The following is a 23,794-nucleotide window of genomic DNA, read 5'->3' on the forward strand; positions in this document are numbered from 1 at the left end:
GTACTTTTTTAAAGTGCTGTGCTTTATTTGAGGCCTCTAAGTCTTGAGCAAGCTAGTCCTTCAAGTTTTGGTTTTTATTTTCCTAATTTATTCCAAAATCTTAACTCATTACAATGAGAAACGATTAGGAGTGGAAAGATGTGTACTTGGTATTTGGAAAGAAAAAGTATTGATTTTCCTGTAACTGTTGTTCATTGAGAAATATCTTTTTTCTTTCTGCTTTGAAGTTATTTCTATCATCACTGTAATTCTCAGTGCTCCCATGAAAAGAAATTGAGAAGGAGTTGGGACAGTCCTTTCATGTTTTCAGCTGTAAATAGAAAGACGTGGAAGAGACTTGCTCTGCCCCAAAGGCACCGCTAATAGTAGGCTCCCCATGGAATGCATTGGGGAGAATTGCTTGTCATAGAATACACACAGTTCCCCTCCATCGCTCAAAAAAACAACAAATGATATATAAATGCACCTTCTTCTTGGTCTTAATTTTGTAATAGGAAATTAAGGAAATAAGCAAAAGTAGCCAAAACAATTTATGCACCAAATATGTTGATTTTTTTCAGATTGGTCTTGATACTATGCTTCTAAGTGAAGTAGCCTTAAATGAGCAAACAATGTAATTTGCTCTCTTCCAAAACAAATTAATTAGATTATAACTGATAATTTTCTTCAAATGATTAGGAAGATAAAACACATGCTGTTTTATAGAAGCGACTGTTCTTATGACTTCTTCCAAGATACTTTTATATTATGAAATATACAGTTAACTTCTATCAGAATTTCTAATCAGAGAAGAATCCTTTAGATGTCTGTTACACACAGAGGAAAAGTAACCTATATAGGCATTTCTGCTGTTCTAATATGTAACAACAAAGTTTTAATTGATTGTGCAGTATGAAATAAGTGGTTCAGAATGAACATTTTCTTGATGTTTTACCTCACATAAACATACAGAGATATGTTTGCACCTTGAAAATTCGAAAAGTGTTATCCACTGTATTGTCATGTATCCACATAATGCATTCACTGTATATTAAATACTGTGTAAGTACTTGAATTAATTAATTAAAGTAATTAAAAACATATGATAAATTCGGCTGATATTTTTCTTTCTCTAGCAAGTGTCATTAATGTGTCCTTTGTATCTCCTGTTAAATAGACAGCTATGCATAAAAGTAGGAGATAGAGAATGAAATCAAGGTTAAAAGGCAAAAGTATAGCAGGTGTACTTGTACAATATTTACTTGTCTAAGATTATTCATACTTCATTGTTCCTGTTCCTCAAAGATGAGTTATTTAGATGATACTTTGTAGAAGGCTGTGCCTTTTTGTATGTTTCATGCATGTGCGAGTCTATCTGTAGTAAGCATAGCAGCCATAGAGATCAAAAAGATGTCCAAATAACAGAAAATTGCATTTTCTAGGAGAATCTTTGGTCTTTTTAGTGAGTTATTTTAGCATAGCCATATCCAAGGTAGTTCAAAGGCTTTTTAGAAAGTACAGTTTTCTGTTAACAATAAAGTAAGACATTTAATTACTGCCTATTTAGCTGGAAATGCTGTCATTCCTTACATGAGTCAAAGTAATGATCCTTACTGTATTCTATGTTTAACTGTCCAGCAGCATTAAAGACTTGCAAAACTATTTTATAATTGCCAGATTATGAACGTTTTGTCTTTCCTATCTAAATTATTATCAGAACTGTTGGTGCATCAGTATTTTGTATTTACTCAATCCTTCAAATTTCATTTTGCAATTATTCAGTGATTATGCCTCTTAATTTTTGTTTCTGCCATGTTTTGAAATAAATGCTTTTTTTCTGTAGAATTTTATTAGATCGATAGAATCAGGAGAAACAAATTTGGATGGAGCAATAGGTGAGTTGACTCATGATATTACTTGCACTTTTACATGTAGGCACTGCATAGATGTTGCATTTTTTAAAGAAATGTAATGATTTTTACTAATAGGTCCAGCTGCATCAGAAGAACTGATTAAGAATACTTTATCAACGTTTGAAGCAATAACATTGCATCCTGCCTTGTTGACAATCCACCACTTGACTGTAAGTCTGGCAACAGATTAAATAGTTGCAGGGTAATTAGCTGAATCCTGTTGATAAATGAAATATTTTGAAGATTTAGAAGCTGTCTGAATTACAACTTAAATTGTATCGCTGTTCTGTGACAGAAAAAAAAAATATAAAGAGATCTAATTTCTCAAAATATAAAACATTCAGACTTGGTTTACTGTATTTAGAAATTGCAGAGAATGGGGGGGATATTTGTTTGAGATATAGAAATAGCACTTCTTAAAATTATTTTCAAATAAATATCATACCTGATTCTATAAGCAAGGATGACGTTACACATCAGTTAAATTTTTCCCACCTAGTTTGCCATTATGCTCTTAAGATAACTTGGAAAGACCAGCTTTGAGAGTTGACAATTTGACTTCATGAATTCTATTCCTGCTGAAATCAACAAGAGTAACAGTTCGTAACAATTACATGAGTTATTGTTCTCATCGTGCTTTTTTAAAATATCTTTAAGCTTAACTGTTTGCAAATTGTATTGGAATAACAAAATCCATGTACTTTAAGCCTCACCTAACACTAAGGATATGTTTTGTTCAAAATTTTTTGTTTAATTGATTACTTTGAGCTTTCAGATAGACTGGTTAAAACCAGAATTGTGTTGGGAAATAATTGTCAGCAAAACGGGAAGTTAAAAAGCTTGATTTAGTGACTCACAAATCTTTGTAACTTGTCCCATTTGTTTGAGAGTTCTCACTGAAAGTAGAATTGGGATGGACATTTAATTTAAATTGAAATTTGTGTGTCTGTACTGAAATCAGGTTAAAGGCACACTGAATATAGCACTTAAGTCAGCTTGACTGGCAGCTTTGTTTCAGCAAGTTGTGCTAGTTAAGAATGAGCGATCCTAGGGATTGTCAGAGAAGAAAGGTTGACCATAGAAATGAAATATTTTTAGATGTTGCATCCTATTTGCTGTGCATGTTAACTGAACACTTAGCTAGTAAAGTGTAGTTAAGTGAAAACATTAAAATTAAAAAAAAAAATTGAAATTCAAATGACATGCTTATTTTCAATAGTTCTCACAACCTATGAAGAGTATTATTTGAATCAATGGTTCTTATTCACAAAAATCTAACCAATTAGTAGTGAGCAAATAATACAGAATGGAAGAGTTTAATTAACTTTTGTAGGAGTTTTGCCATATTAAAGAAAGTTAAATGTAGATGAGGTATGACTGCCTACTGATATTTTCCTGCATGTCTGTCAGCCTGTAATTTGCTGAATTATAACATCATTCTACAACCACCTCAATTTTTAAAAATAATTGTTTAACTTCTGTGTGTCGTGTGGGTTATCAGTGTGACTTGTATTGATGGGAATATGTGCCTTTTTTTATGGAAGTCTATCAGCACTTACTAAAACTGCAATACCTTTTCTCAGTGTATTCCATTAGCTGCTATTTAAACTGTATTGGTTGTATTTATTTACATTATTCCTAGAAAAATGGCATCAAGGAGAGACAGCTCCTTTTTACAACCTTACCTCTCCTACTCCCATGATAACATTCAGCAGAAAATTATACTGAAGCTAGGGAATGACTGTCCTGCTCTATTTTAAGTAACCTTTGGCCTAGTGATAGTTGAGTTTTATTTACAGATCTAAATTTTTGAGGAGCAGTTGACTTCATCACACGTGTTGAAAGTTTTAGATGTTGATTTAAAGTCCATCTGAACAGCTCAAAAAAGCTCGTATAGATATAGATAAAACAGCCTGCCTGTCCAGTGATGTAGCACTTCAGTAGAATAGGTTTCCTGATTCATAATAAGGCTGTATTGAAATTTATTCTTTTAAAAATAACTATGTCCTTGTCAATGAACAACTTTTTTCCTTCATTTGAGAAAACAGAACCTATTACTTTGTTCATTTTTGTAAATAGCAGTTCCTCCTGGCTTAAGAGTCCTCCTCACACTCAGCAAATAGCCATTCAGACACAAAATAAAGTGGAAAAAATGCTTTCAATTTGGTATGTTATATTCAAAATTGTCCACTGTAATTAATAATCTCTAACCACATCTGCCACTAGTGGTGCAAACTGTAATTAGTTTAATACTATTTACGAAGTCTAGTGTGCTAATTATACTTGAATGTACAGCTTACATTACTTTAGAGGAAAGGAGTACTTCATCTTCTATGATGCATACAGAATATTTTTAGAAATGCTGTTACTCAAGGGATGTCTTCTAATTGCTGCTAGCTGAGCATGACTGGAATCTATGAATATAAATGCCAACACCCAGCGGAACTTTGTGCCTTTTAAAAAAGTTGAAGCAAGACATGTTCAAGGTTCCAGATCAATATTTAAGTGTAACAGCAGTTAATAGGAGACTCTTACTGGAGAGAAATGTGTTTTTTAGGCTGATCTCTGAAGTCTAGATTGCTCATTTAGATAAAGTTGGTTACAAGCAGTGTTTTATGTACGAGGCAGGAGGGAAGCCATCACCTTACTGAGAGGATGTATTTTTTTCATTCTGTGACAGTTCCTTAAACTTTCTGATCAGAAATGAAGTGCAGTGAATTTAACAAAAAGTGGAATTGTTTTAAGCGAGCAAAACCAGTAGGTTTTTAGTTCAGATCTGATTTTATTTAGCTGCAATTAAAATCGTGTAAATTGAGAATAGTTTAAGAGCAGCGTTTCAGGTTCTTTCTCAACATGAGAAAAAAAAAGTGCCTATTCTAGGTTTTACTTCATGTTTGATTTGTCTTTTTATTTGTGTCTTGAACGAAGATTGAGTAATTGATTTTTGTGATCAAATTTATGAATAATATCAATCTCAAGAAAGTTTCTGAGAACATTCATTTCTGTGGTGACTGATTATGTTATATATTGCCAAGTATGGGGAAGTCAAGGGAAAATGATGTAAAAGTGTTCAAAGGAGAACCATTAGCGAGCAGTAGTTTTGTATGTGATTGTGTGTATTTTTTACAAGGTGCAGGGACAAACACTGAGTAAGTGTGACTCAGCAAGTTTCCACAAAACTCTGTACTCAAATGTTATCATGAAGGCCTAAACGAATAATCTCTATAGACTGCAGCAGAACACAAACAATGGTTTTGTAAACCAGCACAAGTCCAAGTGTTTGTTTCCCCCCTGTACGTAAAACAAAAAGCTATTTAAAAGTGAGTATAGTAAATTTTATAAATACGTATTTTAAAATTTGGGTAACAGTTCAGACATAATTAACTGGAAGAATTCTATGCCAACTGCATCACTTATATTTTTCTTCTTTTTCTCTGTTAAGTGTGTTTATTTTCCCCCAAAAAGACCTATGGTAATTCAGTGCACTTTGAACAGTGATGAGGTTCATGACAGCACCTAGCTGGTTTCTGTGGGAGTCCTTTCAATACTCTAACTAGCTCACAAGAATGCTCAATATATTGCACAGATAATCTCTTACCTGAATCACAAAAGTTATTCTGTAGTTTAGGCAAAAGTTGTCAGCAGTGGTCCTCCTCCTGAAGGTTTTAGAACCTATTTTTAAAAACTGAGCCTAAATAAAAGCACCATAAGCCTGATGATTTGCTTGATGAGAAGTCAAGGGAAAAGCAGTGTGACATGGAAATCTGGTGACTGACAATGTAAGAGTTATTATTTTCACTGAAGATGACAACACTGGGGATTGAAACTTCAGCAAGTACTTTTCTCTGCTCGTTTTAGTCTTTTCTTGATTCGGCATCAATGTGTTGTTCTTCATCCACAAGTTGTTCTCATCTAACTACTGACACCTTAATTTTGTCAGTGTAGGGCATAACTGTATGGACATATTATACAGCATTTCATCAATCACTTTCCCTTTTGAAGTAGATTAAAAATGTACACCCCATGTGGCTTTCTGTCCATTAAGCTAATCCACATGACATGAGACTTTTTCTTGTGTGTGAAACCAGTTCTCTACTAATTGACATATTGAGTCAATCAGTCAAAGCTGTCTCTTCCCAGAAGTAAAAAAAAAAAAAAAGAAAGAAAGAAAAAGATTTCAATAAATATTCTGGATTTCTGAAGAAAAATTGCAGAAATGTCATCCTTCTCCCAGTTCATTCTAACATTCATTAGATTATTGTTTCTATTACATTTTGAGAGATTACTGGGAATATAAAAAACATTGAGAATCATGCTGTGCCCTCCAGCAGATGCTTAAAGAAGTTTGAAGGCAGCATGATCCTAATCCCATGGTCAATCTCAGCAGCAACTTTGTATGTGGAATTTTAATGAGAATAAATGTCAAGATGATGTTAGTTGTTGAGAATCTTACATGTGCCTGGAACAAAGGTTTTGGAAGTTGATAGTCTTTGCTTTGTTGCATTTAACTTGAATTGTGGATTAGGAGAAGATGATGGTCAGTAGTTGTAAATTAAACATGCATACTGGAAAGGATAACAGACCTCTAGGAAACTTTGTGAAGATAGTGTTTTAATTTGTTGCTAGTTTGGGTAGGATAGCTTCATGGAATGCATAACGTAGTTTCCTCTTGTATATTAATTCCTTGATCCGATTGTCACAGTGAGAACAGCGTGGTTCAGAAGTACTACTGGACCAGGCTTTAAACCTGCTTGCTCTTTCAGTCCACCCAGTGTTAGCCAAATGTCAATGCTTTGTCCATAAACACGGATCTCTGAAGTTCAGTTGTAAGCAAATGAGAGACTTTTTTTAGGCAGGTAATGTTGGCTGTATTGAGGCAAGTTCTGTGGCCTTGAGAAGAGTGTTAAGCTCATCTAAGCATACCCTAAGTTGCAAGTGATAACAGTTAAGACTGATGATACGCTTGTTCATTTATACACAATGGTTGCTTGTATATATAGTGTGAATTCAACTTTATTGAACACACGTCCTTGTTGGATGTGCAATACTCTGTCACAGGGTACTTTCCCCAAACAGGAATGTGCTCGTGTTGGATCCTTCTGCTGCAGGCCCTAACAACTGCTCTTTTCTGGATATCTGTGGGGCTCGGACTTCATTTGGTGAGGCTGAGTAAAAGCTGAGGTGATGTTTATTTGCTACTAACAAAGTAAGAACATTTATTTGGTATGCAGGTCATGTGTGTCTAACATGGCCTGAACAGTGGAGACAAAAAGAGTGCAATCATAGTTTTCTCCTCCAAACCTTCTCACAGGAATGGTTGAATACTTAATTACTCTGAAACTATGGCTTGCCTCTGTTTTTCTTTTCAGAAATAAAGAAATACAGAGACTTTGCGGAAGAATTTCTGTTAAAATTGTATTTTGCTTCCTATAGATCTGTAGGTGATTTGGGGCCAGTTCGACCCGAATCTCTGACTAAATGGGGTGAGGGGACCCATGGATCCATGCACCAAGATAGGGGAAGGAGGATAGGGAAAATGTAGGGAGATGGGCCAGAAAACAAAATAGCTGCAACGAGCAAAGGGAGAAAACTAATTTACTAAATATGACGCTGAAATGCAAGATAACAATATAGTACGATTTGATTGGAATAAAAGCTGGTAAATCAAATAAATGAGAGAGAATGTCCAAAATCAAAGGCCTTACGCTAATGCCGAGGGCGAGATGGCTAGGGAACACACATCACAGAGATGAGCAGTAAAAGAAAGGGGCAATCTCATGACTTCCGTTCAGAAGGAAAGATAAAACTGCTCAGAAAATGACAACAGAACAATGAAGTCTTTCGGGAGATGTAGTTCTTCTCTTCTGAGAACCAGGTACCCCAAAATACTGATAACACACGGAACTGAAGCATTAACTCTTTAACTCCTCATGCATTACATTGTGTTGTAATGTGGAATATCAACAATAAAAACAATAAAATTGTGACAAGATCTGATTTGGGAGGTTGATGAAAACATGGAAGAGTGAGCACAGCTTCTGCTGGGTGCTCAGACCTTGCTAGTAGAGATTTTCTTGCAGGAATCTGCATTAAGATGTTCTGATTTTGGATACGGAACTTGGATTTCCAAAAACTTTTTAACACTCATGCACCAAAGACTCTTAAAACCCACCAGTGAGCCTTCCCTCTTATCTTCAGTTATTTTTAGGTCGTTAAAATTTACTAAGCAGAGAATAGAGATCACTTTTAAAAATGTAGGTGTGTTAACAAAAATGCTTTATGGGGATCTGTGTTGTAGCATGTGCTATTTATAAGTAATAAAGAGAAAGGCATGAGCTGTGAGTTGAGGGAGCTGCCTGATATCGCTACATTATTTGCAGTAGTGAAAACCAAAACTGACAGAAGAGTTGCAAAAGGTTTTCAAGATACTGAGTGGAAGGATAACATAATGACATGCAATTCAATACTGATAAATGTCAAGCAAAGCATTTAAGGAAAATCATTCCAATTATGCATACATAATGTCAGGCTCTAAACTACTTGTAACTATTCTGTCTATTTTTTAGCATAGTTTTTTCTGTGAGAATGATGACTTAATGCTCAGCCATAATCAGAAAGATAGCTAGATTATTAGAAATGATTGGCAAAAGACCAGAGAGAAAAGCAGAAGACTTCACTGTGCCAGGGCAAGTCCATGGTGCCTTCAGATCTTGGATGTTGAATACAGTTGTGGTCAATTATTCTCAAAGGGAACAAGAAAAAGTACATCTTGGTGATGCAGGGCGGAATTGAATAAATAAGAACTTCAGCTTGTAGCTTGTAAGTGGAAGAAGGAGTATAAAAAATAATGAACAGAATGAGAAAGACAAAAATACTGATACAGCTTCAGCTTGGAAAGTTAGAAATATATCTGAATACCTTCACTTAAATGGAGATTTGACTCCAAGTATGTCAGCAGCCATATAAAAGAAGAAAAAAATGAATCCTTGCTTGAGTATTCTTTGTTTGAATCTCTGTAAGAGTACCAAAAGAGTAATAGCATGCTTCATATACAAAGCTTCCAGAAACTCATGCAATTTGCTGATTCATTAATTAAAATTATTATTTTTAAGTACTGGATACAATACTATTGTGTTTTTCTTTTTTACACTCCAGCTCACATCCATGTCTTGTTTTCAAATTTGCATGCACCCCAGTAAAAAAAAAAAACAAACATAAAAAAAACCTCAACAAACTCAGTGACCTGAATGGCATAAAGAGTAGATCGGGGCTGCAGAGTTAGGAAGTATAAAGCTGAACGTGATGTTAAAATACAATTTAATAGTCCCTTCACCATGTACATTCTGGTGTGCTCTTGCATCACAAAATAATTTTCCACAGAAATAGTGCCCCTGCAGCAAACTGATTGCGACGAACACCTGAACTGCTTATTTGCCAAGAATGGGTTTTGTGTTATTGAAAGGTCAGAAAAAGCTACTAAAATTATTTAAGACCTAAAGCGTGTTCTTTACAATGACAGTTAACATGTATTTACCTTGGAAAACACAACGGCTTTACTACATTAGGTTGAAGGAGGTGATCCTACCCCTCTACTCTACCCCAGTGAGGCCACTTCTGGAGTACTGCATCCAGTTCTGGGCTCCTCAGTTCAAGAAAGATGGGGAACTTCTGAGGCAGTCCAGTGATGGGCCACAGAGATGATGAAGGGGCTGGAGCATCTCCCTTTTGAGGAAAGGCTGAGAGATCTGGGGCTGTTCAGCCTGGAGAAGACTGAGGGGGAATCTCCTCTTATAAAATACCTAAAGGGCAGGTGTCAAGAGTGACAGGAAAGCAGCAGTAGACACAAAGTGGAAAACAGGAAGTTCCACGTGAACATGAGTAATAACTTCTTTACTGTGAGGGTAGCAGAGAAGGGGCTGCCCAAAGAGGCTGTGGAGTCTCCTTCTGTGGAAGGATTCAAAACCTGCCTGGACGTTTTCCTGTGAGACCTACTGTAGGGAACCTGCTTTAGCAGGGGGTTGGACTAGAAGATGATCTCCAGAGGTCCCTTCCAACCCCTTCCATTCTGTGAGTCTGTGATCTATGTAGAAAGACAACTGTTAATACTGTATGAAAATGAAAGTTCATCAAAATTGAAGTTGTATCATACTGCTGTGTACTGCCATCTTAATCGGTGTCATTCTGAGGTAATGCTGCTGCTAAATGATTTTTAATATTCCACATTTGTATGTTGCTTCAGAAAAATTAGAGATGCTCTTTTGCTTTTCTTCTCTAGTTTACTACTTAAATTAAACTTTTCATTTGAGAAACTTTGCAGTACGTTGAACATATTTTTGGATTAAATGACCTGAAGTGCATACATTTTTTGCCTCACAGGTTTGTTATATAAATGATAAATTACCATTTGCAGAACAGTTTAGAAACCTGCACTAATGGATCTGCTAGACTGCAATGAAGTTTTATTTTTTATCATATTACATATTAACTGAAAGGACTGGGAAATATTTCAGAATGATAATGTTTACAAAATCATCTATGCTACATCACTTACCTATATGGGTATAAAGGCTATCTGTGCTTGCAAGTGAAGATTGATTGCCATACCTCAAGCAGAGACCTTTACCTCTTTTATTGAAAGTATGTAACAAAGGCATCTTTTGGTAGTTTTTTCAGAAGTGAAAAAAAGCCAAAGACTAAATGAATCCTTTAAAGCTGGGGATTCATTTACCAGAGACCACCAACTAACAAGGAAATAATTAACTAGAGTGGCTCTAGTTACTGCTGACTGGAGTCTTATTTCATTTAGTAACCCCTTTTCATTATGTTTTAAGCCTCTCTAGCTTTTTCTTTATAGTAGCTGCATGACTCTAGAGTTGTATCTTCTAGAGGTTAATCAATAAATCAAAATGTATGGGGAATTATAAGCTATACATTGCACCAAATCCTATTTGTGGTGTAGTAAAAGCCTATCTAGTAATTTTATTTGTATCAATAATTCCAAAGGTAAGCTGTGTATCCACAATGCTTACCTTCCTAAACCAATATCAATTAAAGATTTCAACTGATCATTAATCAGCAGCAAGGGATCTGTATTTTGATTATAAACCTCTTACTTCTGCAAAGCAGTGGAGACTGGCTATCCTAGAGAATTTAGGAAGTATCCCTTCAAATTATCTCTGTCTAGAATTAACAGAATTAATCAGCGGTATTTTCCATAATATTTCTTTTCTTTTGCTTTTGAATTCTACTTCAGGCCCCAGGAGTAGGATAAACACTTTTCTTCACATAGTGGCTTTTTGCTTGATCTGAAAGCTGTTGTAGACAAAGGATCAGGTCTAAGTTATCACGGTAAATGTCTTGACATTGTAGTCATATGGAAATATGTCATTCCAATTTGTCACGCAGTTATTTAATTTTTTGCTTCTCCTCCATATTGAAATCTCTAAAGCCTGTCTAGTGTAAATGTTATTTCACCAATGACTTAAGACTTAGTGATGTATCCTATTAGATAAAATACATAAGTACTCTATTTATTTATTTTTAAATAAATAATACTGATTTGATTTCAAATGTAACTAAGCTGACTATGACACGTGATTAATCTGTAATTCAGATTAACTCATGATTAATAAAGAATTGATTGAGGTTTTTTTTTTCCTCCATAGTTCAAATCTTGACTCTGTAAACTTAAATTTTAATGAAAATCTATGTATTACCTGAATGGAAGTTTTATCAAGACTTTCTACAAAGCCTAACTATATTGCCTTAGAGCTTAGTAAGTCTTTCCTGATACATTTTAGCTGTATACAGGTTTCTTTAAGAGGGATGTTTCTTAAGATCATAGAACCATTTGAGTTGAAGGAGACACGTAAGGGTCATGTGGTCCAAGTCCCCTGCAGTGAGAACAGGGACGCCCACAGCAGGGACAACAGGGACAGGTTGCTTCAGCCTGACCTTGAGTGTCTTGAGATGGGGCTTCCATGACCACATCTCTGGGCAAAACGAGCAGCCGAGCCAGCCAGGAGTCGAACCTAGAATCTTCTGATCCGTAGTCAGACGCGTTATCCATTGCGCCACTGGCCCTGCTTGATATTTATCTTTGCTCTACTTGATTTCTAGCTTATGGATTAAAACACTGGGACTAGTAGATACGCCCATACTCTTTTTGGTTACTTTTTTAACATCTGCACTGAATCTGATATTTTAAATTAAAATTCTAGTAAATTCTAGCAAACTCACTATTTTTTTCTGTGTAAGTACTTTACTGTCTGTAACTTTACAAACGCTTACCAGGGAAAAAAATTACTTTGTGCCTTTATAAGTGTGATTATGGATTAATTTCTATGATTATTCACCTCTTTGATTAAAGACTCTGACAGTGGAATAAATATGGATACATCTCTTTTATTCTTTTTTTCCCCCTGTGAATAATCTAAGCCAGACTTTTTCTTAATTCTCTCTTTTAGGTTGAAGGCTGCATCCTCCCACCACTAGTTTCTTTGGTCCACAGTCAGAATGGTAAGTATATGGCCACGTCATCTACAGTTTGCATGAATTCCACATTTTGTTTTAATTAAACTTCAGTGTGGTCACATTCTTGGCACCTTTATTTTCAAGTGGAATGGAGACTCTTCAGTTTGCGGTTGCTCTCAGAAACCACATCACTACTCTTAAACCACAAGGTTATGGCTGAGGAGAAAGAGGAGAGCCTCGACTCAAACAGGAAGCTTCTGTCTCTCATTAGAGATTCATTGCTGCCCCAGTAAGTATAATATTGCTGTTTCAGTTGGGAGAAAACTTGACATTCAATCCATTTTGACAGCATATTTGTTTTAAATGCCAGTTTCATGTTTAAGTGGCAAAATGAAAAAGAGGAATGGCTTTTAACTACTGTCAGAGTTCTCTGCCCAGCAACACCTCTCTCCTAGGTTTATTCATTACTTGGTTGTATGTAACAAAAACACAGTTTCTGTCTGACACTCATTTTTGCATCTTGGTGATACTGTGCCTCTGGCTACTCTTGTAGTGAAGCAAGTTTCCCTAGCTGTGATTTAAATATATTCTCCTTGTTCAACTGATGAAATTGGAATATTCCAACAGCAACATCTTCTGTATTTTGGATACTGTGCCCTCCTGGAAGATATTTAGAGATCATATGGAATGGCTTATAACTTTGGAAATGGGAAAAGAACATGATGGATTAGTCCTCCATGATTCACTCAAAGTTTATTGCCTCTAAATTGCTGCCCTTCCTGCTGCCCCAAGCAGGAATAAAACCCTACCCCAGTCCATGAAACTACAGCCTGTGGGCCAGCTGTGACCTGGAACTTGATATATATGGCATGGTAAAATAAGGCCTGTCATTTCAAAATGACTTGCAGGTGAGCATAAAGAGAGCTCTGTATGTTATTCTTGTGTATACTGTGAGCTGATAACATCTCAGTAGAGGGAGAGAAAACACAGACATAGGATGAGTACAGTAAAGATGAGCCTTCAGTTATCTTTCATGCTATTCCAGGATAATGTTACAGTGTATTTTAATGTGTGGTCCTCAGAAGTTAGTAGCTGTCAATACTTTGCTGCCCTAAATGAGGAAATTGTTCTCCACCCTTATATTAAGTAAGTGGTAGAAGGGTGGAGGAATGGATGCTGGATTATGATCAAAAACTCAGTGCCTTCCATATAAATGAGGCTGTCTCTTGCTAATTGACTCACATTCTTACAGTCTGAGGATTAAAGTTCAGTACATGCAAGATGTGTAGTATTTCCTTCATGAGAGAGAATGGGAAGGAAGTCACAGATGTATAGAGAAGTTTATTTTAACACTATTTCTTGCACTCGGAAACGTGGAATTTATTACTATGGATTAAAATGGAAAGTAGAAATGTTACTAAAGAATAGAGTTTTATGCATTATTAAAAGCTGACATAGTTTTCTTCAAATTGGGAAGAGTCTGAGTCAAGCAAGACCAACTTCTGTCTGCTTTGAAACTTGCCCTTTGAAGACATGCCCATCTTATAAAATGTTTTCTCACTGAACTGAGGGAGGGGTTGTCCTAACTGGGAACTAGAAAGAAAACAAGAAATGTACTGCAGTTTCTTCTGCTAATTAGCTCGATTGGGTGGCAGACCTTTCCAGTCTGAAACTAAATGCAGCTGTACTTTGGAGAATTCAGCTGTGATATATCTTTGGGTGTCTATTGTAGATGAGTAAAAAGGGTCTTGCAGTAGCTCAGAATCCTGGTTCCAGGCTTGTTTTAAATATTTCCTGAATCAGTTCCTTTATGTCACCAGTGAAGATGATGATACTTGTATTTGAAAAGCATTTAGAGATTATCTTAAAAATATTTAAGGTTATAATAATTTAAATATATTGGAGCTAGTTATAAACAAATTTTACTCTAGTTTAGGAGCACAGAAAAAGAATATATAATTCAGAAAGAATCAACCAGTGCTGTGTACAATACATTACTTGAACTTGTCTGTTGAGCTAATGCTTAGTAAATGCATTCAGCTTTGGGGAGCAGGTAGTCAGTGCAAGAAAGCACAGGTGGAACAAAAAACATTGAAAGACTAATGGAAAACTCAATTTTGATTTGAAAGTCTTAAAACTGTTTCGAGAGACATTAGAAAAGGAGACCAAGAGAAGATCAAATCAGGTGCTTTGAATGTCAAGAAGATACTAAAGACAAGTTTTGTTCAACAGTGTTCTAGATATGGATCAGAAAATATATATGGGAGGTAGGAATGAATCCTCGTATGGTATCTACAGTTCTCAAAAGAATCTGAAAGCAAAGGGCACTGGCTTCAAACTACAGAGGGAGGTCTAAGATTAGATTCAGCCTTATGCTTAAAGATACAACATAAATCTCTACCCCAAGAAGTAAGAGTTGCAGGAAGACTCTGGGATAGAAGGTAAAGAGAGTGATGGCCTGTGTTTGGAGACTGAAGAGGTGTTTGCTGAAGTTGTTCAGCTTTTCTGTTCTTGGACAAAGGATGTGACAGAATGTGACTTAGATGGAGGGCAATCAGAAGATGAGAGGAGGAATGCAGTGGCTGTTCATGGGCACTCTGTGGAATCCTGCTTTTTAATAACTGAGAGCCACTGAGGGGCATCTAAGCTTAACAGTGCAATTTGTTTAAATGTAAAATTGACCCATAAAGTAGAATTTTGGTCACTCTGCGTGAATATAAATTGTTATCTTTTTGAAATAAATGCAGGACAAAAAAAGCAATTGCTACTTTTTTTTTTAATATCTTTGCACAATAAATAAGGTAGTTCTTCCATTCAATACTTGTACACTTGAACATCAGAAGATTAACTTGCTCATAGCATTTTGTTCAAATGAAACTGTCATTTCATCTCACCTCAGTGAGCATTTTTCTGAGCATCCTGTAACCAAAATGAAACTTTCTTCTATAAAAAGTATTTTCCTCATTTATTTTCTATTTCAGATCCATATTTTTTTTAAATCAGAAATTGAAATGCCATCTCTTTCTCACTTAATTATTAATTTTTCTACTTATTCAACATAGCTAATTTGAGCCAGTGACAGAGAAGAATGTATTTATTTTAAAAAAAATTATTTCATTTCAAAGATTATGTATCTTGTTCTAAGCAGACTGTCAAGCCAATTCTGCAAGTACAAAATACTGGATATTTGAGACAATGTGTAGATAAAATGTTTAGTACTTTTTAGGAGCTGAAGAGAATCCATATTTTACAATCCTTAGTCCCACTTCTCACTTGTGGAGAAGACTGACTAAATTCTTTGTGGTGCAGTACATATTGTTTGTACATTTTAAAATGCTCTTTGAAACTGCTGTTACTCAGTGAGTTTGCATTTTGAAGTGGCAGGAAACCCACTGGGTGAACTCATTCATTTAACAAAGTCTTTATAGCACGGAACATTTCCCTTTCACAGCAGATTCACGTATTCATAGTTGATAATGACCTTTATTCAGGAAATGTGTTTACATTAATTGCTAAGACATTCATTTTAGTAATATGTGCTTTCTCAGGTGGTATTTGGTTTGTTAGATCATTGCTCCTTCTGTATCTTTTCTAATGTTATCTTTGGGGGAAAAACAGAGTTTGATGTTAGAAGGAATTAAATAAGACTTACTTTTTGAACTCCAAGGAATTATGATGCTAAGTGTGCAGAATAGTAATAATCTCTGTCAGATGGAATACACAGGTGGTTTTAAAGAGTTTTAAATGGACTCCATTTAGGGAAGATTAGGTATGTTTAAAAAAAAAAAACAAGTATATTTATATAAACGTGTTCGTATAAAGGAAGTAATGTCAGAGTTTTAAACTAGCATGCCTGATGCATTATTACTGCTAAGAATTAACGTTTTTGAGTGCTAAATCTTAATCTTACTCAGTGAATAGAAGACTCCTGATACCTAAGTCATATATAGCATTTCACTTATCTCAGAACATTTAGTTGTAGATCCTGCAAAAAAAAAAAAAAAAAAAAAAAAAGCAGGTAGTTCCTTTACGCTTGGCAGGAATATGTATTGCATGCATGCAGTGTTCCAGCATCAGTGTTTACTAATGCATCATGGTATATTTTCTACTTTCACGAGGAAAGGGAATTTTTAATTATCAGTGAGAAATAGTTTTCCTTCAGTAGCTGAAATCTATTGTTTGTAAAGGAGGAATTCTAGTTGCCAGAAACGTGAAGCTAACGTTGTCTAGTCATTGGCTTGTAACATAGGTTCTCTAGCATGTGAGTTCTTTACAGGTCTATGGCAGCACATTCAGGCTAATACAGAGAAGCTGTGATGTGCTGCTTGTAGGCTGTGTGCTTGTGTGGGAATATTTGCCTCTCCTGAAGGAACTCCCACAGGCTGCATCAAGAGTGTGGAGCTTCTTGTCTGAGAGTCGTCCAGATGAGAGATGGAGCCAGAAAGTACCACATCTCATTCTAGCCTTCTAGATTTCTTTCCTGTGCAAATCAGAGTGCTGAGGTGCAAAGGGGGGAACCTTTGTTCCACAGAAGAGCTGGCATACCACAGAAGGTACGTGCCAGCTTGGTGACAGGTGATGCAGGTTCCTCAGTTCAGTCACGATGAGGAATTTCAGCATGTGGAGCACATTTCTCAATTTCCTTGATTCTTCACCTCCTCCTCTCCTCCCTCCTTCACTGGAACCCAAGAAAGGAGAAACGTTAGGGAAGCATGTTGGTGCACAAAATATGATAATCCACTTTGTTTTTCTACAAATCATGATCTTGTTATTGAGTAATTCTTCATGTTTTTCTCTTACAAATCAACACATCTTTGCTTCCTCTTCTGTTAACTTCCACATGTTCAGAGTAGCTCTGCTTATATAATCAGATTACAAGTTTTGATATGGTTGCATCTGTCTCCTTTAAGCTGACTTCTCTCTCTCTTCCATCATTGCATCCTCTTGCCCTGTAGACACACTATGATTTTTAAAAGATAAAAATAATCCTACTTATTGAATAAGCATTACTGGAAAACAGGCAACAACAGCAAGGTCCATTTTGTTTATCAGCAGCCTGCTTCCCTTTCCTTTACCCAGTGTAGTGGAAATGCTGAGTCAGGGCCTGGACCTTGATTGAACACCTGGTGGGAAGGCAGGGCCAACCCAGGGGAGCTCAGGTGCAAGCAATGAACCTGAGTGATTGGAAGGGCTGGAGCCAGATCCACCCCTTCCCAGACCTCATTTAAGGGCTGGCAGTGGAGGTGAGGGTATCTTGCTAGAGATCCCTACCTATCTGAGGCCTTCTCAAGGTAAGCAGCTTTTTTTCCTTAGTTTCTGCATCAAGGGCTGCTGCATTTGGGCTTGTCCTCGTTTGCTGCAGCTGGGGACTTTGCTACCCTGCTATTATTGCTGTATTTTCTATTGCATTATAGCATTACACCAAGATATTTTGAAATGTTTCGTAATGTTTTTCTTGTAGCATTATCTTGAATGTTGTAGCGCTGGGTAAATGTTATTTTTGTGTTGTTCTGTTCCACATCACTTGGGTAATGCAAGTATGCTGTAGGTAAAACAATACTGAATTAAATTTGAAATGAAATACAGAACTTAATGCAAATGTTCCTCAAGTAAAACATTTGAGGAAAAGTCAATGTTTAAGTAAAATGTAGCTCTTAATCGTGTGTGTGTGTTGACTGATGGTCTTTCTGAGCTCTGGGTGAATTTTCCAGCTAATACTGTGAGGCTTGGTTATGTCCATATGGAAAAAAACATTTGTTCTTTTATTAACACTGTTTTAAAAATTAATCTAAAGCTGTTTTTAAATCCTGCTTCTATGTTGGTCTTGTTTATTGTTTTGTGAACTAACAGCATTGTTTTTCTATTGTGGTTTGAAATGTGAAATTGTTGTATTCATAAGATAATCAATTCATTAACATACAGCTCTTGATACTGTGTTTCTAAAAGGCTGCTTCACTTTCCCCCTTCAGGTATGAGTATATCCTTATGGCTCCAGACCCAGTACCACTGTATGCTCTGAAACTGTTGGTGGCCCTGACTGAACACAGCCCTTCTTCTGTGAGGTGGTATAATTATCTATTCTTGGCTATTCTGAGTTGTGTTTCAGTGTAGTTCATTCAATTAGGACTTAACAGTAACGTGAATCTCACTGTTATTACCCTGTTGACTGACACTGAGGAGATTTAGAAAATATTTGGGTATTTGTGATAGAACATAACCTTATGGCTTTTGACCTACTTTTATATAGTCTGATTTTCTTTAATATTTCATATTCTAAATCTGTATTAGAATCATAGAAATCTTAACATGTTTAAAGAAATTTAAACAATAACTTTAATACCCTTTATGTAACTTAAGATACTTAGTTTCTCCGCAAGTATTACTAACCTCTTTAAGTTCCTGAATATCCATTGTAGTATTCAAGATAACACTACAAGAAATATTTGGTATAGGTACACTCAGTAGGTTTCAAGACATCTTAGTGTCTCCTTCCTGTTGTTCAGGCTATGATGAACACATAACTATTTATCTACTCTGATCTGCCCAGGAAACTGGGGCCTTTTTGTATTCACTGTGTCTGATAGTATTACAGTTTAGAAGTCACAGCATACCATACTGTCTTGTTTTGATTGATTAAAATGAACACAACATTAAAAACAAAAAACCATACGAAAAAGAATTTTAATTGTTCTCCCACTGCTTTTATGGCAAAAGATGAGAACATCGTTTTTCATCCTCTGTGGTATTTTGGTGCTTTTAGTGTACTGAGTAGACTAAAAAAATTAACTAGGAAATTGAGTTACTTGACATTTTAAGGAGCTTGAATACAGAGAAGGTAGTATTTAATTCTGTTTTTATTGTATGCAGTCTGTTTACACTGCTGCAAGCTTTTATGCTTAATACAAATAGTAAAGCTTTCTATTTTTAGTATTAACCTATAGATATTCTAGTTCTTTTAGAAGAAAATCTCTGTAACCAGAACACTGGATGTGATAGTAGCAGTCTTCCTCTGTTTAATGAATACTCTTTATTCAAGAACTGTGTGCCTGCCATTGTACTTAATATAGTAAGTCAATGGATGCAAACTCAAAGTATAGCAGACAGGAAAAGTTCTTTTCTTTTGTTATTAAAGATAACTGTGGATATCCAGTTAACTGTTAATAATTTAAAATGCTACTGTTTGCTACTGTTATCTAAGGACCCGCTATTATCCAGATAACACATCAGTAATCATTCTTACATGTCTTACTGACTAACTTTCACTGAATAATTCGTTTTGCTTGATTTCTGAGTGAGCAGAGTTTCTACAGTTCTCTTGTCTATTGTTTTCTGGGTTCTTTGGCTTCTCTGAAGTTAGCTCTTACATCAAATCTGTGATGAAAATGCATCGTATCTTCATGTTTTTACAAAATTCTACTAAAGAAAGCTGGAACCATGTATCTGCTGTAATAAACACTAGGTGACAATTGATTCTATGTTGGTTCAGTGGCTAGAAAGTGGGTACATGTGTACTCAGTGATCATTTGCTCCCTTTTGCCTTTCAGTAGGCACATAGGAAGAATCCGCAATTATTGCGATGGGTAGTTTGAGTAAAACTGGACACAAATCTTTTGGGTTAAATGGCTTTGTGAGGAAAGCTACTTTATTTTAGTACTGTTGATAGTGATGATCACTTTCTATCAAGTCTCTGTTTTCTTTAAGTTTATACTTCATCCATGACACCTGTCTTTCTAGGGTGAAAGCTTTTTCCCTTAACTTCATTTAAATGGGGGGAAAAAATGGTGGTAGTGGAAAAAGTAGCTGAAAAATGACAAAAGTTAAATTAGCACTTAGGAGCTATTTTTGGATGCAACAAGTTACCTTATTTCAATGTAAGAGTGAATTGGGATGAGGGTGTGGATTACTGTATTTGTTTGTGCCATAAAGTAACTTGTCCTCAGACACACTAAACTAATTCATTCTTTTTCTCCCCATCTCTTCTTTAGTCTTATCATATTTCTTGCTTGTTTCTCATGTTAATCTCTTTTTTTTCCCCCATCATCCTCAGTTTCTTCTTATGTGTTTCCCAATAGAGACTTAAACATTCAAGGAATTCATATTTTAGCATTTGAGGAGGCAGATGCACTCCAATGTTAGTCTCATTTGTTCATAGCTGACACTGTAAATCAACAAACTTGTAACAATACCAGTAGAAAAGCTTTAAGTCATCTTTTAAGCAATTTAGAACACTTCAGTATGACAACAGCACAGATGTTCAAATATTATATTTTAGTGTCTTAAGCTTATGATAAAATACCATTGCATACTTGCATAATCAATGAATATACATATGTTATAATTAAGAAATATATACAAGAGTTTGGCTAGGCAGGTTATTACACCAAAAAAAAATAGGTTTACCCCTCATCCTAGGCTTGCTTGAAAACTCCAAAAGGAGGGATCTCTAGAAAAAAATCCTTCCCCCCTGGTAGTCAGCTCTTAAAAAGATCTAGGAGAGGTGCAGCCAGGCTCCACCCCTTCTGGTAGCACAGCTGAATTGCCTTCACCTGTGCTGCATGGCTGACATAGTTTGCCTCAGGTGATCAATCAGAGGTTCAGGCTGTGATTCAGCAGTTCCCATACAATGCTAAATATATTTTAAGTGTCTTAAGTATTTAATGTTTGTGAGAATACAAAAAATACCTTGTGTAATTTGCTGTTGCTCCACTTTTAGGGTTATTTTGATCATTGTGTAGTAAAGGAACTGTTCAGCTCTGTTGCTTTTCAATTTAGTGATGGAGATCTAGTTATATCCCACTAATGTTCTGCAGAACTATATCTCTCACAAAGGTAAGTTCCAGTACACGTGAGGTGGTAGTTGTAAAATTCAGCAAAGCCCAACTAAAATAACAACATCCAAAGGTACAGAACTTTGTTTTGTGGGAGATGAATATTTTGTTGTTGTTCATTTTCTTTTCAAGTGTTATTAATACTCATGAATCTAGTGTTTCTCTTGTATGCCTTTTCCTTTTTATACCATGCAACAGCAGTTTTATATATCCTCAGCATTTGTTTAGTAAGAAAATGGCACATAGTGGAAGGGTGAGTTTTAAATGGAATTTGTCCCTTGATTGCCTATTTTATGCTTGAATCAAAGCTAATAGTCTCGCCTTAAGTACTGTTGATAGTATTGTCACAGCTCTTCTGAAAACCTATTGCCTTGTATTTTTGGTAATTTTTAATATTCTATGTTAAAAAATATTGGCCTTAAAGTCCACAATATGGTAATTGTGGAGTTTGCTTTTAGCTATTTTGAAATGGATAATTTTTAAAAGGAATTGCTGATTGACATGTAGCTTAATTCATGAACTGACTTATCTAAACTACTGGAAATTTGCATTAGGTTTTTTTTCCCCTTTGTGTGTTACTTTTAGTATATTTTATTTAGATAAGGAAGTGAACTCTTCACTATCGGAGCAAATGTCTTTAACAGTATAAGTTCTGATTCAAAGAAGTCACTATTATTAGGTATCTTGTCTTTTCCGTGTCTGTCAACTCCCGTATATATTATATGTACTGATAGGAAGTCAGTGTTTTTGTTCCTTTGCTTTGAGGTTTTTGTTCCTGCTGTGAATCCTATGTGTTGCTTTGTTGTGTTCTGTACTGATCAGATTGCTAGTAATAACTGTTGATGGGAATTTCTTAGCTTCTATTAATGTGGCACATATTCACTCTTAAATTCTTACCTAACAATAATTTAGAAAGTTGTTCTTTTAAATGAACTACTCCAGGAAGCTTATACTGGGTCATGATTGTTAACTTGACTGTCTCATAGGTGATGTTAGAAGGCATAACTTTACTATATGCTAAGATTTATTTTTCTGCGTGTTCTCTTATGATGATACTTGACTTGTCTGTAGTTGAATACTTAAGACATTTGAAGACGTGAATGTACCTGAAAGCTATTAGACTTGAAACCAGAATCTGACTTTTATGGATTGCTCAAATAATAGAAATTTTTATTTGAAAGAATGAAGACAGGGAAACGCAGTGGAGGTAAGAGGCCAGTTAAAGGAGTATTGTGCGCCTGTAGCCCAAAGTCATTGATGTTTGGGCGGGTTCTGAAGCTGTATTGTGAAAACATTGATGCTCATATAGCTCAGTTAAAATGCCACTATAAAACTACAGGTCTGAACCCTAAAACTTTATAGACAAATGGAGGCGAAACTTTTATGAAGAAATATGTCAAAGACCTTGAATTCACAGAAATAGAGTTAATCTTGCACCATAGCTATAAAGGAGACAAGAGAAGTGAGCTCTTGAGAGAAGCAGTAGAACTCTGTGTGCCATATGCTTTTCCATGTTGCTCGGCCTAAGTAACTTCTGAGCACTTTTTTCTTATGTGACTCTGTACAGAAAAGCTCACGCTTACCTGAATTCAAGAGCTGAAACTCATAATTTCATCAGACAATAATCAAGATAGTGGGGCTCATTCCAGTATTCTTTATTAAAGTCATTTCTCGAGAGACAAAAAATTAAAACCGTGACTGGTTTTAGATTTATGATAGATTGAAGGACAGGAGGAAAACAAGAAACACTTTCCAGCTCCCATCTAAGTCATAAATTTCCTTGATAAACATTAGACACCAGTCTACAAAGGGGAGAAGGTGACAGAAATCAAAATGGATGCTGCAACAACAACAAAAAAAACTGCTGCTTTTGCATGCCACAGGTCATCTTGTAACTGTGAGAATGAAAGATTGACCACGTACGCTTCAGGAGATATTCTCTTCACTAATTAAAGAAAATCTTTATTGCAGTCTCTTCAGAATCACACAAGGTGCAGTTCTCAAACTTCATTTACAGTATTGTTCTTAACAATGCGTTATCAATTAAAAGGCACTGAAAACACACTTTAGAATCAGTGTTAGTAATGGCCTGTCATTCTCACACACGTTTTACACTGTCTTTTGTGTACACCTCATTATATTCTGAAATGGTTTATCTATTCATACCCTTCATTTCAAATAACAAAATAGCCTCAAGCTTTTCTTTAGTGTTTGTTGTGGTGCATGTGATTATTATTATTTTTTTCATATTGGCAGAATTTGGGTTATGTTAACAAGCACCTGTTAGCATCTGGTGTAAGTTGTCTTTGAACATGCTGTATTTTCTTTGCCATTATACTAAAGGGCTAGCACTTCATCACTTTAGTTTCCTAGTGAATTAACTAATATGTGCTTATGTTAAATGCTTTAAAAGCACTTTGATCATTAGCCATTTTAATTTCCTAATTTAAGGCTGAAAACCTAGCTTAAAAATATATATATATTTGATTCTAAATTACTTGATCTTTCAAATTTGTTTTCTGTAATGAATATGAATAAAATAATATGAAGTATTTCTGATAATAGGTAAGCATCCAGGGCCTAGTCTGACTGAGCTGAGCA

At 35.6% G+C, this 23,794-nt stretch overlaps 1 protein-coding gene and 1 non-coding gene across 13 annotated transcripts in view; one reads left to right on the forward strand and one right to left on the reverse strand.

Annotated features, from left to right (window-relative positions):
* Positions 1–23,794, forward strand: part of ULK4 (unc-51 like kinase 4) — a 218,383-nt gene that overhangs the window by 64,644 nt on the left and 129,945 nt on the right. For all 12 annotated transcript variants that reach the window (XM_090142412.1, XM_090142409.1, XM_031590361.2 and 9 more), the window contains exons 26-30: positions 1,823–1,874; positions 1,968–2,062; positions 12,359–12,410; positions 12,510–12,654; positions 18,335–18,427. In XM_090142412.1, the coding sequence (XP_089998538.1) occupies positions 1,823–1,874; positions 1,968–2,062; positions 12,359–12,410; positions 12,510–12,654; positions 18,335–18,427 (437 nt within the window). The remainder of the gene's footprint in view (positions 1–1,822; positions 1,875–1,967; positions 2,063–12,358; positions 12,411–12,509; positions 12,655–18,334; positions 18,428–23,794) is intronic.
* Positions 11,903–11,975, reverse strand: TRNAR-ACG (transfer RNA arginine (anticodon ACG)). Its single transcript has one exon. It is a non-coding gene; the product is annotated as a tRNA-Arg (tRNA).

The sequence above is a fragment of the Phasianus colchicus genome, chromosome 6 (genome assembly GCF_987193195.1).
Source record: "Phasianus colchicus chromosome 6, bPhaCol1.hap1.1, whole genome shotgun sequence".
Taxonomy (NCBI): domain Eukaryota; kingdom Metazoa; phylum Chordata; class Aves; order Galliformes; family Phasianidae; genus Phasianus; species Phasianus colchicus.